The 14990-nt window shown below is 40.1% G+C and overlaps 1 protein-coding gene and 1 long non-coding RNA gene across 14 annotated transcripts in view; one reads left to right on the top strand and one right to left on the bottom strand.

Annotated features, from left to right (window-relative positions):
- The window catches only part of LOC137345025 (uncharacterized), an 87939-nt gene that overhangs the window by 10463 nt on the left and 62486 nt on the right, over window positions 1-14990 (bottom strand). For all 3 annotated transcript variants that reach the window (XR_010968536.1, XR_010968538.1, XR_010968537.1), the window contains exon 3: window positions 9539-10819. This is a non-coding gene — a long non-coding RNA (uncharacterized lncRNA). The remainder of the gene's footprint in view (window positions 1-9538; window positions 10820-14990) is intronic.
- The window catches only part of ksr1a (kinase suppressor of ras 1a), a 153111-nt gene that overhangs the window by 88388 nt on the left and 49733 nt on the right, over window positions 1-14990 (top strand). For 9 of the 11 annotated variants that reach the window (XM_068008399.1, XM_068008391.1, XM_068008394.1 and 6 more), the window contains exon 2: window positions 3412-3552. In XM_068008399.1, coding sequence (XP_067864500.1) covers window positions 3412-3552 — 141 coding nt within the window. Of the gene's footprint in view, window positions 1-3411; window positions 3553-9337; window positions 9448-13949; window positions 13997-14990 lie in introns of those variants that run through there. The other 2 variants (XM_068008398.1, XM_068008397.1) reach the window with 2 other exon arrangements.

The following is a 14990-nucleotide window of genomic DNA, read 5'->3' as shown; positions in this document are numbered from 1 at the left end:
GCATTTTGCTGGTAGTGATCATAATTCAGTTAGATTTAGCATAGTTATGGAAAAGGGCAAAGATAGAACAGGAGTAAAAGTTCTCAAGTGGGGGAAGGCCAACTTTACTAAGCTGAGAAGTGATTTCGCAAAAGTGGACTGGAAACAGCTACTTGAAGGTAAGTTAGCGTCAGAGCAGTGGGAGGCATTCAAGGGAGAGATAGGGAAGGTTTAGAACAAACATGTTCCCACAAAGAAAAAAGGTGAGACTGCCAAATCTAGAGCCCCCTGGATGACAAGCATACAGGGTAAGATGCATCAAAAAAGAGAAGCTTACGTCAGATACTGAGAGCTCAATACTGCAGAAAGCCTAGAGGAGTATAGAAAGTGCAGGGGTGAAATTTAAAAGGAAATTAGGAAGGCAAAGAGAGGGCATGAAAAAATACTGGCAAGTAAAATCACGGAAAACCAAAGATGTTTTATAAATACATAGAGAGCAAGAGACTAACTAAGGAAAGAGTAGGGCTTATTAGAAAGCAAAAAGATAACCCATGTGTGGAGGCAGAAGATGTGGGTATGGTTCTTAATTGAATACTTTGCGTCTGTCTTCACAAAAGAGGGGGACGATGCAGAGATTATAGTTAAGGAGGAATGTGAAATGTTGGATGGGATAAACATAGTGAGAGAGGAAGTATTAAGGGGTTTAGCATATCTGAAAGTAGATAAATCGCCAGGCCCAGATGAAATGTAGTTCAAGCTGTTAAGAGAAGCAAGGGAGGAAATAGCGGAGGCACTAATCATTTTCTAATCTTCCCTGGCTACAAGCGTGGCGCTGGAGGATTGGAGGACTGTTAACGTTGTACCGTTGTTTAAAGAGGGAGAAAGGGATAGATCAAGTAATTATAGGCCAGTCAGTCTAACCTCGGTGGTGGGCAAATTCTTGGAATCAATTGAGGGACACCATAAATCGTCATTTAGAAAGGCATGGGTTAATCAAGGACAGTCAGCATGGATTTGTTATGGGAAGGTCGTGTCTCTCTAACTTGATTCAATTTTTTGAGGGGGTAACAAGGAGGGTCGATGAGGGTAACGCGCTTGATGTCGTCAACATGGATTTTAGCAAGGCTTTTGACAAGGTCCCATGTGGCAGACAGGTCGAAAAAGTAAAAGCCCATGGGATCCAAGGGAAAGTGGCAAGTTCGATCCAAAATTGGCTGTGGCAGGAAGCAAAGGGTAATGGTCGATGGGTGTTTTTGTGACTGGAATGCTGTTTCCAGTGGGGTTCCGCAGGGCTCATTATTAGGTTCCTTGCTTTTTGTGGTATATAGTAATGATTTGGACTTGAGTGTAGGGGGCATGATCAAGAAGTTTGTAGATGATACAAAAATTGGCCGTGTGTTTGATGGTGAGGGAGGAAAGCTGTAGACTGCAGGAAGGTATCAATGGACTGGTCAGATGGGCAGAAAAGTGGCAAATGGAATTCAATCCAGAGAAGTATGAGATAATGCATTTGGGGAGAGCAAACAAGGCAAGGGAATGCACAATAAATGGGAGGATACTGAGAGGTGTAGAGGAATAGAGGGACCTTGGAGTACATATCTACAGGGCCCTGAAGATAGCAAGACAGTTAGATATCGTGGTTAATAAGGCATACGGGATACTTTGCTTTATTAGCCGAGGCATAGGATATAGGAGCAGGGAGGTTATGCTAGAACTGTATAAAACACTAGTTAGGCCACAGCTTGAGTACTGTATACAGTTCTGGTCACATTACAGGAAAGATGTGATTGCACTGGAGAGGGTGCAGAGGAGATTTATGAGGATGTTGCCAGGGCTGGAGAATTTTAGTTATGAGAAAAGATTGGATAGGCTGGGGTTGTTTTCTTTGGAACAAAGGAGGCTGAGGGGAGATTTAATTGAGGTATATAAAATTATGACTGGACTAGATAGAGTGGATAGGGAGGACCCATTTCCCTTCGCAGAGTGGTCAGTGACCAGGGGGCATAGATTTAAAGTAATTGGTAGAAGGATTAGAGGGGAGCTGATGAGAATTTTTTTCACTGAGATTGGTGGGGGTCTGGAACTCACTGCTTGAAAGGGTGGTAGAGGCAGAAACCCTCAACTCATTTAAAAAGTACTTGTATGTGCACTTGAAGTACCGTAACCTACAGGGCTACGGACCAAGTGCTGGAAAGTGGGATTCAGCTCTTTTGGCCAGCACGGACACGATGGACCGAATGGCCTCCTTCTGTGCTGTAACTTTCTATGATTCTATATTTGATTGCAATATCCACTAATACTGAAAATGTATAATCTCTTGAAATGGTAATTAGTTACATTATTACTATAGAATGTCATTATCGCCCATTAAATTCCATCTGTTCTTTTTTAAGAAAAAGGTTGTTATTGGGGAGAGGAACTTTTTTTCTTGCTTTCTGGCACCTGCTGCCTTTTAACTTTGTCAGGTCAGGTGCACCTTGAATAGTATGCAGACTTAAACTTCTCCTGCTCCGTCCCAGCAGTATCTCTTAACCCTAACTTCAGAAGAGCACTGTGTTCCAGATTTCTCTTTCTCTTTCTCTTTTTCCCATGTGGTCAATCTTCGTGATCTCTTTGACTGAGAGATTGTTTGCTAATTAGTATTGAGTTGCTGGCTGTTTTGCTTGTGTGAACTTGTGCCCGCCAGCAACTGGACTGAAACTACCAAACTTGATTCAGTAAGCAGAAACAGGAGATTAATGTGACGACCAGCTATAGAGATGAAAATTAATTGCTCTTAGCCACTTTTCCACCTAATTCTCCCATTCAGGCAACTTTAGGAAATTCCACACTTTATTCCTTGGAGAATTGCGGTAGCATCTTTGCACCAAAAATTACATTTTTACATAGTTCAAAACTGTTTCCACTGGCAGGAGGGTTGGTAACCAAAGGACTCAGATTCAAGATGATTGGAAAAAAAATCCAGGGGGAAATGAGAATTTTTTTTACTCAGCGAGTCGTTACGATTTGGTATGTATTACCTGAAAGGGTGGTAGAAGAAGATTCAGTAGTAACTTTCAAAAGGGAATTGGATATATACTTGAAAAGGGGAAATTTACACGGTCATGGGGAAAGAGCAGGGTAGTGGAACTAATTGGATAGCTCTTTCAAAGAGCTGGCACAGACATGATGGCCCGAATGTCAGCCTCCTGTGCTGTATGATTCTATAATTTCAAATTAAGAATTGAAGAATACTTCAAATTAAGTAGCATCTGTACATAGTTCCTTCTAATTTAGTTGCATTGTAATATCCGGTGCTCAAATTGTGGGTTTGTTTTCTGTAGGTATTGTATATAATTTTAAAACAGTTAATTGTGAGTTGACTGGTCTTTCCAGCGGTCTTATTTATTTATGTTAATGTACTGACTAATCCGAGTTCATTTTTCTTATTAGGTGAAACTTGTCAAATACATCAGTAAGCAGTTACAGTGCAAGCACAAGGTACCGTCCAGTGAGAGAACATCTGAACTGGAAAGCTATCCCAGACAAAGTGACTGGTTCCGTACCATTAACTTAAGAAAAGAAATAATACAGGTAGGTTTTAAATTTTTTAACCCGTTTGTGTTGTGTTGTAACATTGGTCTGGAAAGGCCCATGGCCATTCTAGCGTTTCACTCAACTTGGAATGTTTACACTTGCAGCATATTAATAATATTCAATTAATGCCACAACTGTGCCATCTAAGCAGGTACTGAAAGGGCATTCCATTTGAGGCAGTAGTTCTTCCCTGCTGCAAAGTTTCCAGAAGATTCTAAGGTTCAGTTGGCCTCACTACAATTGACACTGTTGATACTTGGTTGTCATCATTTTTTGAACATTTTACTGTGCTCTGAATCGTGACATCCTGTGTCATATTAGCAAGAAGACGGCATGTTTTTCTGTTGACATTATTTGTGGTGTTTGGTAAGTTTGGACTTGTCTATTGATGAAAAATGCTTTAATAACTGCTTAGATGGCAGAGGTGTGCTCACTGTTGTTGTAAGTTCCATATATGCTTAATTTTAATTTTGGAGTAATCCCTGCAAATGGATTGAAGTCCCATGGACTGTCCTGTTCCCACACTGCTGTTTGTGTTAAATCTGCACCAAAGATGATCAATATTTGAGCAACAATTTGATATCAATTAGCATTATGGTGCAGAGGAATGTAAAGTCACATTTCATAGATCTGTCTTGCACCACTACATCACTTTATAGTTAAATAGGGATAGAATGATTAAACTGAAAGCCACTGAATTAAAAGCCATTTCACCTTTTCCACTTTTTCCCCCTTACCCCATCACCCCAGTCACTGTATTTTAAAAAAATGTGTAGGTTATGATTGGACTATTGACTTTCAGTTAGCCTAAATAACACCTATGCAGAGTCATTTAATCTCATGCATACATCCTAAAATGCACCATGATACACCATGTATCATGCTATTCACTGGTAATTTAGATGCTTTGTTTACCCTTCAGTTTTCTCTCTTGAAGGTAGCAGCTAATACAGGGACATATGACTCAATGGACAGCAGGTGTCCTCCACTACCTCACCTACATGGTCTTTTTATCAATTTTGAACCTAAACAGTGACTTTCTGTGGGGTATTTGAACACTGAGGGCATAATAGCTGAACCTAATCATCCAACATCTGCAAAGTGCACTTCCAGCAAAAGTCATTGAAGAGGGATTGGGAATTGGATCCCCCAGCGCAGGGATATTGAGGTATTGTGTCTCACCATTGCCCGTGGTTAGATTAGCTAGCTTGATACAGACCAGGGATCAAACCAGAGTTTTTCCTGTTCTCTGTGGTTCAGTACCATGTCATGTGGTGCATCCACCAAATGAGCTATCAATAGATCTATTTTCTGAATATTTGGATTTTTTCGAATTTTATAACTAACTGATCTCTAGACTTTTGCATATCTACAACTAAAGCCACAAGTTGTAGTTTTAATATGTAAACACATAAGAAAAGTAGATAGTATTGTTGAGGTCTTTTCTCTTATCTAGAAAAGCTAGTGATTTACTGGAATCTGTAAAGTTAGTTTGGCATTTTAAGTTTGCCAGCAATGAGGAAGTCTAACTGCTGATGACATGAGCTGCAAATTATCTGAAGTGAAAAATCAATGTTTATGCCAAAGTTGAGCAGCCTATTGCTGAAATTATTGCAAAGTTTCAACAATGAATCACTTGTAAAGGTTCTGTTGTGGGGTGGCCCTATTCTCTGAAATTATATACTGTGACAACTGAGAAAAATGGATTATTTCGGTTGCTGGAGAATGTGCACATGCACACTATGGTTAGGGAGAGCTTATCTGGCTCAGATAGAGAAATGCCATAATTTTTAGTAATTAGCTGATCTCCTGTGGCATTGTTCCCAGATAATCTGACACTTGGTTATGATGATTAATGACAGAGAGAGCTGTGCTTAACCTGGCTTGTCCCTTTTAAGGCCACTGCTCAGGTATTCCCTATAGCATAATGGTCTCAATAGGCACAGCCTGCGATCAATCAGAGATCAATTGTTGCAGGAAGTTTCTGTGGATTAGAAGCTGCTTGCTCGTAAATTACTGCCTCCTGCCCTCGAAGAGAAGAAGCTAGGTTATTAAGGTTAGAAAAAGCATCAGGAAATGGCTGCCATTCTTCTTTTCCATACTTTTGACCTATTAAATGTTACTGTACAGTAGATTCAAAGTGTGCATGTTTAATATATTTTGGGTATTATTTAGGTATATATTGTGTGAATGTGTATATATCTTCAATTAAAACTAGGTTTAGTATCTGTGGGAATGTCATTCATGCACTCAGTTATGTGTTATGCTATATGTGTGTTTCTGCCTTTTTCTGCTTCCCTCATCCATCCCTTATCGGTCTGCTTTCATTAGCTTGGTGGGTGGGATAGTCTAGGCTGCTTTTAATACCAATGTATAACTGTTGAACAGGAATTTGCTTTTGTGGGATGGAACTGAAAACTGTTAGTTGGCCGCCACTTCTTTCCAGCAACTGCAAGCTTGGTCATGATCATGTTTTCCTTCACTTGTGATTTTATACTTTCTTGCTTATATGTAATCTCTAGTTTTCTATTTTCTCTCCTTCCTGCTTGATTGCCTATCCTGAAAAGGTGTAATTCAACTACAACCTGTGACAGTTTAACACATATGGGCATAGTGTATATTTGTACTACTTTTCTACTCTCTTGCTCTCTCTCTCTCTTTCTCTCTCTCTCTCTCTCTCTCTCACCCACAAGAGGACATGTGAACTATGTGGGAAGGAATTTCCTTTTTTCAAACTGGTCATCCTTCTGCCTAGGCCATCAAGTTCAGACAAGCACTCCATTTTAAAGATGCCCAACTGTGAACAGTAATCAAGGTCTGGATTGAACTATGTGGCCTAGATCAACACCCAGCTACCGTCACTGTATACTTTATAACAGGCATGTGGAATGCAAGATGAAAAGTGAAGGGTGGTTAATAGTATGATCTGTTGCATCAAAGAAATACACAGTTAATTAGCTTGTGATGGGTGCAAACTCGACCCAAGCTAGGTGCAAAAGTATGTGCGACTACAAACAATATATACCACATATGTTAATGCAGCAAAATAGAAAAAAGCAGAAAATGCTGAAAACACTCAGCTCGACAATCTGCATCTGACAAAGGCTCTGCACCCGAAATGTTAATTTAACTCTTTTTTTTCTCCAGAGTTGCTGACTGACCTGGTGCGTGTTTCAAGTATTTTTTGTTTTAGGCATCGGCAGTTTTTTTGCTTTTTATATAAAATTGCAGAAAAAAGTGGATTAAGAAGAATGGAAAGGAAAACTTGAAATAAGAGGAGGAAACCAAAAAGAGCAGGGGAGGGGAAACGGGGTTTTCAACTGGCACACAAAGTCCACTTTCGCTGGTGCTGTGCTTGTCACCGCATTCTCATTGTCCTCGCGCCAGTCAGTTATTAATGTTTCTTTTTGACCCTTTAGATAATTATACTCATCTTTTCAACGTAGTTACAATTTATCCAGTTAACCTGTCTTGTGGCCAGTGCTTTTCATTCCAATTGCAGGTGTACAGAAACTGTAAAATGCCTTTTGGTTCAGACCGATGATTGCTCAGATGTTGTGTTCTCAACGTAATAACGTTTTCTTCATTTATTTTACTTTTTTTTTTGCCTTATTTCAAATTTATTTTTTCACTTAGCTCAGTGGATAGCAGTCTCGCCTCTGAATCAGAAGTTTGTGGGTTCAAGCCCCACTCCAGAGACTTGAGCAAATAATCTAGGCTGACACTTTGGTGCAATACTGACCGAGTGCAGCACTGTCGGAGGTGCCATCTTTCAGATGAGACGTTAAACTGAGGCCCCGTTCACCCTCTTGGGTGGATATAAAAAAATCCCATGGCACAGTTAAAAGAAGAGCAGGAATGTTTCTCCCAGTGTCCTGGCCAACATTTATTCCTCAACCAACATCATTAAAACTGATTATCTGGTCATTTATTGCATTGCTCTTTGTGGGATCTTGTTGTGCCACTTTTTTCTCTATTACAACAGTGAATGCACTTCAAAAGTACTTTATTGGCTGTGGAATGCTTTGGGCCTGAGGTCATGATAAGGCATTGTATAAATGCAAATTTATTTCTTCCTTCCCTGCCTATTATAGATTTCTTTTGGTTTGGAGGGGAGGGGGTGGGGTAGAGAAGAGGGAAAGACAGGTAAGTACTTGTGCCTTGGTCCCTATTTGGGGACAGAAGGTATAGAAGACTGTCCTGATTAATTTGCTTTACAATCTTTCCTTGCAGGGACATGCATAGATTCTGCTCTATACTTCCCTGATTTAGTGGGACTTTATCTACATCTTCGAATTCTGGGACTGCAAGTTGGCACATTAACAAAAAATAGTGTCACATTATTCAGAAATTTTAGTTAATCCAGATCAGAGTGTAAGTTATGTTTTCATATATGCGTACAAATATGAAGTCATAGTTTATCAACAATATTTTCATCTTTCCTGACACTTTTCTGTCTGATCTGCAAACTTTTAACAGCTTTTACACAGTTAATTGATTTTAATTTCTCTGAGCAGTGTGAAAATTGATTTAAATCACACTCTGAACAGTGAGCTCTGTCCTGCAAACAGTCTTTTGACCCAGAAGGGCAGATCAACTGACTGAATGTAAACTAATTTAAACTGAACTGAAACTAATTGCTGCAGTAGAGAAACAGACCTGGGACAGTGACTTCAATTGACTGCTGGTCACTGCAGGTCAGGTGATTAAAGCTGGATTCACGTGACCACTGGTGCCTGTGCGCAATGTGATGGGAACCCCCCCACCGAATGGGTGCAATTGGCGGAATCATACCTTTCTGACCTGAGGGCATGGCAAGCGAGGACTGCTTCGGACGAAGGGACTTTTGAACCAGTGTAAAAGATCGCGGATATTCCAGCATAAAGTGGTTATCGGCGCAACTCACTTGCGCTTAAAATTCCGCTATCTTTAGCGCTATTTCATTTGATCCTGCCCAGATTCAGCTGTTATCTGGGTGGAAATCATGTGGAAACTCCAGGCCAGTGTGTTTCGATGGCAATGAATTGTTTTTGAAGTATAATTACTGTTATTTACGCAAACTTGACAACCAAAATTGCACACAAACACAAACAAAAGATGTGATGAACAACCAGTTAAACTGTTTGTGACAGTGTTGGTTGAGGGAGGAATTTTGGCCAAGACATGGGGAGAACTCTTGGAATAGTACCGTGGGATCTTTTATATCCACAGTGCCTTGGTTTAACGTCTCATCCAAAATTAGGTTAGTGAATTGAATTTTTAAAAAAATTGTACACTGCAGCTCACTCCAACTCCAGTAGTGCTTAGGTCATCTGAGCAAATATTTCTTAGAAATGTACTAATGCTGTATTAATTATTTACAAAAATGTAGTTACTGGGCTAGTTTGTAGTCAATATTTTTTATATAAATATGCAATTATGTCTAAATAGCCAACAACAAAAAACATAAGTCCTTAGTGATAGTCAATGGCTACTTTTCCACGGTGCACATTTGTCATGCAGATTTTGTTGCTATGAGGGTTTATTTTGAGTCAGAAATAGAGCGTCGCTCCTAATTATAAGCATGTGCTGACTCTTCCACGATGAAGAGCCCCATCTGTTTTTACTCGATGACTGCTTGATTTGAATATATTGGAAAGATGTGGTTTTCAAGTTGCTCTTCAGATTTGTCTTTATAATGACCTGCCTTCATTATTGTTTCATTATCGCACGTCAGTATCCTTGAGCCTTGGAGATTAAACACGGTTGTAGCTATCGGCCTGTTGTTTTTTCAAATTTATAGCTGTACAAGATTACAGTTCAAGTGTTAAGACATTCTGGAATATAAGTGAAAAGGCAATTACTGGACTCTGAAACTTTGAGACCTCTTCCCTGGTATGTGTTGAACACAAGGTACGTGTGTTGTAGTTAGTAAATGGTGTGATTACAGTGTATCTGACTGTACAGAATGTCTGTAAAATAGTATTGCAAGAGTTGTACTTACATTTCAGGTGAAGATCCAATGCTTACCATACATTTCATTAAGGATGTTCTTGTATTGGAGGTTCATGTGGTTGTTTCTGTGCGCTTTGATCAACACTAATTCGGTACTATTGCGTTTATTCAGTTTTTATAGAGAAGATATTGACACTGAGAAAATCTGAATTTTTTGCAATGTAGATTTTTTTTTATACAAAGGGAAGGATGAAATTGCATTGCCTTTTTTTTAAAGTTACTTTGTGATTTAGTTTGTCCTTTTTTCCCACTTGACGTCTTCCTCAGCTACACCTTTTCTTGACAGAGAGGTGTGGCTGGAAAACTGCACTTGGCCCTTGAATCATTTTGCTGCTAGGAATTGTATGCTGGGATGACTGCTCCACACGTTTTTCTCTCCCTTCCACTTGGGAAGCTCATTAGTCTCTGTTCAACACCTCCCCTCAACAGTACAGTTGAAACTTGGAACTTTTTGTGGGGAATTGTGGTTAAAAGAATGATGACGACACTGTTTCCTCCTCCCCCTTCCAGTTTCTATCTTTAAAATATTGAGGCTTGCTTTCAGGCACGGTCTGCCTTAAGGAAGTAAAGGTATAAGCAACTTTATTCTCGCCACCATTTTCATGCTATGTGACAATCGTCCAGTTTGTTACTAATTAACAGGCTACCAACACAAAAAAAGAAAGATTCACATTTATAGGCATGTTACTGCACCTCTCAGGATTGTCTCAAAGCACTTCATAAACTATGAATTACTTTTCTTATTATTCATTCATGGGATGAGGGCATCGCTGGCGAGGCCGGCATTTATTGCCCATCCCGAATTGCCCTTGAGAAGGTGATGGTGAGCTGCCGCCTTGAACCGCTGCATTCCGTGTGATGAAGGTACTCCCACAGTGCTGTTAGGTAGGGAGTTCCAGGATTTTGACCCAGTGACGGTGAAGGAACGGCGATATATTTCCAAGTCGGGATGGTGTGTGACTTGGAGGGGAACGTGCAGGTGGTGTTGTTCCCATGTGCCTGCTGCTCTTGTCCTTCTAGTTGGTAGATGTCTCAGGTTTGGGAGGTGCTGTCGAAGAAGCCTTAGCAAGTTGCTGCAGTGCATATACATCAACTATTATGTAGGAAAATGTAGCAGCCATTTTGCACACAGCAATTTCCACAAACAACAATGAAATGAATGACCAGTTGAGGTGTTTTTGGTGGGATTGGTTGAGAGGAATGTTGATCAAAACAATAGGAAGAGCCTGTGCTTTTCTTTGAATGTTGCCACGAGATCTTTAACATCCACCTGAACCAAAGAAAAAAGCAGGTGAGGCTCACTATTTTTAACGTTTCATCTGAAGGATGCAGAACACCCTCAATACTGCACTGGAGTATCAGCCTAAATTGTGTTGGGGGCCTTGAACATACAACCTCCTGATTTGATGTGAGAATGCTACCAGCTGAACTAAACTGATACAAATATGCATTCTTAGTTTCCTTGTAGATTTTTAAAAATTCAATTTTCCCCATCTCAGTTCTTCTGAAGATGTTGACTCCTGCGTTACCGTTCCACGTGTGGTAATTAAGTTTCTGATACCTTGCCCAAATAGCCGTTTGTGTCTCGGCCTAAACAGTGAGTGTCGGCAGGCTATTTGACTGTGAAGGACCTCTGAGCTGTGCTGATACTTCTCTCGCTCAATGTTAACCAACAAGTGCACTATCGAGATTGACCCATTGGACAGCAATTTCCCCCTCTAGCCAGTCTAGTGACACTGATACCACTAGTTGTGCTCCACCTGCTACTGGCTGAGAACTAACAGCACAGACCTGTGACCTGCTGTTTTGAGTAGTACAATGGGCAGTGATTTTTACCCACCAAGCTATAGGGGGAGTTTTGTCTGTCACTTCTAGAGCCTCGGATCAGCTAATACTGCTTTCCCACAGCTACATACTGGCGACTACTGGGCTTAATGGTTTGCTGAAAAACTGAATTCCTTAATGATTATGCTACATGGAAGTTTATTTTACTTTTAACTGGAGTTTTGTGCTTGAGGCAAGGGATGTGATTGCATCAGGTACTGCACAGCCAGTTGCATAGTAAGTACAGTTCCCTTTGCTGTGCCTGACTAATATGCCTTAACCCTAGTCTCAGTGGCGCACCCATTACTGTGTCAGGGTGACCATTCCATTTCCCACACGAACGATCTTTCCTCCGACTGAGCGCAGTTGGTTGTAGTGCTATCTATTTCTCAGCACATTTGTGTTGTCAGCTCATTTCTTCTCTTTTCCCCGCCCTCCCCACCTCCCCCCCCCCCCCCCCCCCCCCCCACTTCCCCAAAGAATGAGATCATGCACAAAGGCATTTCACTTGGACACTAGTAGCCAGCAGAGACTTTATTTTAACCAGGATAATTTCCGTCTAGCAAAGTAGGCACTCTTAAAATCGTCTCATTTTTAGCTTCAAATCCTGTGATTCTGCCAATAAAAATGTAACCTGACTTCCATCAATGTCCTCTTTGGTTAGCTAAAGGAGATGTGGAACAACAAAGAATCGAGGATAACTCCAATTTGATATTTCCTCCCCATGGAGATGGTGCAGTGTTGCTTGGATTGGGAATTAAGCAGAACCTCCATCTTCCTCCTCAGTTATGTGAAATGAGATTGGGCAGTTTCCACCGAGTTCCTGGTGGGGCTAGGCGTGCAGCACTAAGTTGTCTCTAATTTAGCACTCTGACATTTGAGGATGCTTTACCTCATTATTAAAGTCTAGAATAAATTCTTATATAAGCACTATGTAAATACAGGAAATAGGTCATTAGTGGAGCTCATTTTCAAAGACTATTTTCTATGTAGTAAGTTGGCTGTGCAAATCTAGTTATTTCATCATTTCGAGTCAGTTTATGGAGCTGCAGGATACGGTTCTATGCTTTTACGATCCTTTCAACATGGTCATCTGATACACAATTTATGTTTCTCTTTAATGTGATAGAATTTCCAAGCAGCTCAAAAGGTATTGTTCCTTTCTTTTTTCACTGCCACAGCAGTTGAAGTCCAGGACTTACCTGAGCCATTACCACTTCCTGTTTTTTTTTTCAATGCTTTGAGCAGATGGTATTCTAACTTTGTAGAAAATGCAGTTGAAAAGAAGCAGGTCGTGACACTTGGAGGATTGCATCAGACAATGGACAGCTAAAACCTATTGTGACCATAGTGAATGTCGCATCAAACACTGGCCTAATATCAAAGTAATCATATTAAAGCCAATCTTGAAGGGATCATGTTGACTGATTTTATTTTAAGCTGCTGCATATGTATAGCACGAGTGTGAGAGCTAAAAAAGCCTCTTGTTTTCTACTGACTTAGTTTTACTTGTCGTGTGTCATGGGGACTGGCTGCAGGTCCCATAAAGCCTGTCTGAGCTCCTTAAACCAAGGTCGACATCCCCGTGTAAATATAATCTCTTAATTATTTGCTTTTGTGTAGTTTGCCATGTACTGTAATTAACCTAAGATCTCAATCACTTAAACTAACAATGTTGTATAAGGCACAGATACTTGCTCCAAGTATAGCCGTTAGCATTTGTGCAAGGGGAAACTTCCAATTTATTAGCATTTTATTTTCTCCTGTTCCTTCTAGTACCCCAAAAAAACTACCGAAAGTGTCGACTCAAGCTGAAAACAACAGCCCTCTGGTATCTTATCCAAGGGGTCATTTCATCTGTTACCATTAATGATGAACAGCAGGTTGCATCAGCAAAACCTGCTCCTGTTTTCATTTGATTTCCATAGCAGTCATTGGGTACTAATCAGGAGCAGGAACCCGATCTGATTTTTTTTTTCCTTCTTCGTTCCTAACTCTGATTCTGAGGCCTTTCTCAACGTGGGAAGGGAGAAAGGAACTCCAATTTTTCACTTTAAAATGCACATTTAATACTCATTGCTTTCCCATGCAGTGCTCCAGACATTAGACAGCTATACATCCTCATTACAGTTGAGAGTGCTGTGTAATTCTGGGTGCGAACTTCTGCATGACCAGTCTTGAAACAGATGTCTTATTGAGTAATAGAGTGCATGTGTTTGAGTGGTGAGACCGAGGGGATCAGTTTTTGCTTTTTGATATAGAGTACTGTGCTTTTGATAATATTTCACCCGGCTGGGCAGTCAAATGAAGGATCCTGTGCAGCTGATGGAGGCAGATGTAAGTGACTGGGAGCTTCGGGTTTATGAACCGGCAATCAATCGCATGGGTGGCAAATACTACTGCTTGTGTTATCAAGCTGCACAATATGGAGGGTATATCAAAAGCAATCCACTTTGAAGAACTATCTTTTGATAGTTATATATTAACATGCTTTATATGGCACTTTTACTATGGTGATATTGTCTGTGGTTTAACTTGAAGGCATTTTTATTTTGTGATATGAGCGAGAGAAAAAAAAGGTCAAGAAACAGCCTGCTTGGAACATTGCCACTACTTCCTGATGGTATGTAATTGAAACAATAGCATATCTTTTGAAGGACTGTACAAAGCAATAAAAGCATCCCATGTATCTCTTTCTTTTGACTATTCTCCCATTCTCCATCATCCATAAACTTCAGCGCATCCAAAACTCTGCTGCAGGTATTTTATCCCGCACCGTCCTGTTAACCCATCACTGCTATCCTCAATAACCTAAGGAAGTCATGTCCACTTTGTGATGTGAATGTCTCTGCTAATTGATAGCTGGTACATTTATACTTGGGATTGATAAAATTCTACTTTATTGGTTGGGGTGTTTGGGCATAATTGCAATCATCATAAATCCTTAACATCATTTTGCTAGGCAAGTATTCAAGGTATTCAATGCATCATATAATTAAATTGCGCCATCGTAATATATTTTTTCAAATGATTGCTTGAACCAATGAAAGATATAAGTATAGTGATCCAGATAAATATTTATTTAAATCACAACTTTGGAGCACATCTTCACCCCACTGAAATTTTTGGCTGATGAAATTCTACAAATTAAATTTAGAATTATTCGAAGAATACAATATGGGGAAGATTAAGACCAGAACCAATATGTTGCAGGATTTGGGTGAAAGAACGCAGTTGTCATCTCGCAGTTACATTTCTAGATATGTCTGAATGTTAAATAATTATACTGGATGCTGTCTACAAGACTGTTTACTACTATACAAAAGTCTTGTTTTGGTGCAAAGGTTGCATTGTACATTAGTTTGAAAATTGTTTAGATGGAGTCCTAAGCTTTTGGTGCTACACCTGTCATAGAGAGGCCACTAAACCTTTATGAAGCCAATAATTCTATGTGTAAAGTTTGAAATAATGAAGTGTTATCCCCCAGACTTCATGTGCACGAAACGTGAACTTTGTGATGCTCTTTGAAGTTGCATGAGTAAGTTGCCAGTAGAATATAGGAGAATGATGCACCAATGTGAACGTTGCAAATTTGTTTAAATGTCTTGATGTGAAAC

Source organism: Heptranchias perlo, chromosome 28, assembly GCF_035084215.1.
Source record: "Heptranchias perlo isolate sHepPer1 chromosome 28, sHepPer1.hap1, whole genome shotgun sequence".
In the NCBI taxonomy this organism is placed as follows: domain Eukaryota; kingdom Metazoa; phylum Chordata; class Chondrichthyes; order Hexanchiformes; family Hexanchidae; genus Heptranchias; species Heptranchias perlo.
This window is presented reverse-complemented; position numbering and strand designations above follow the sequence as displayed.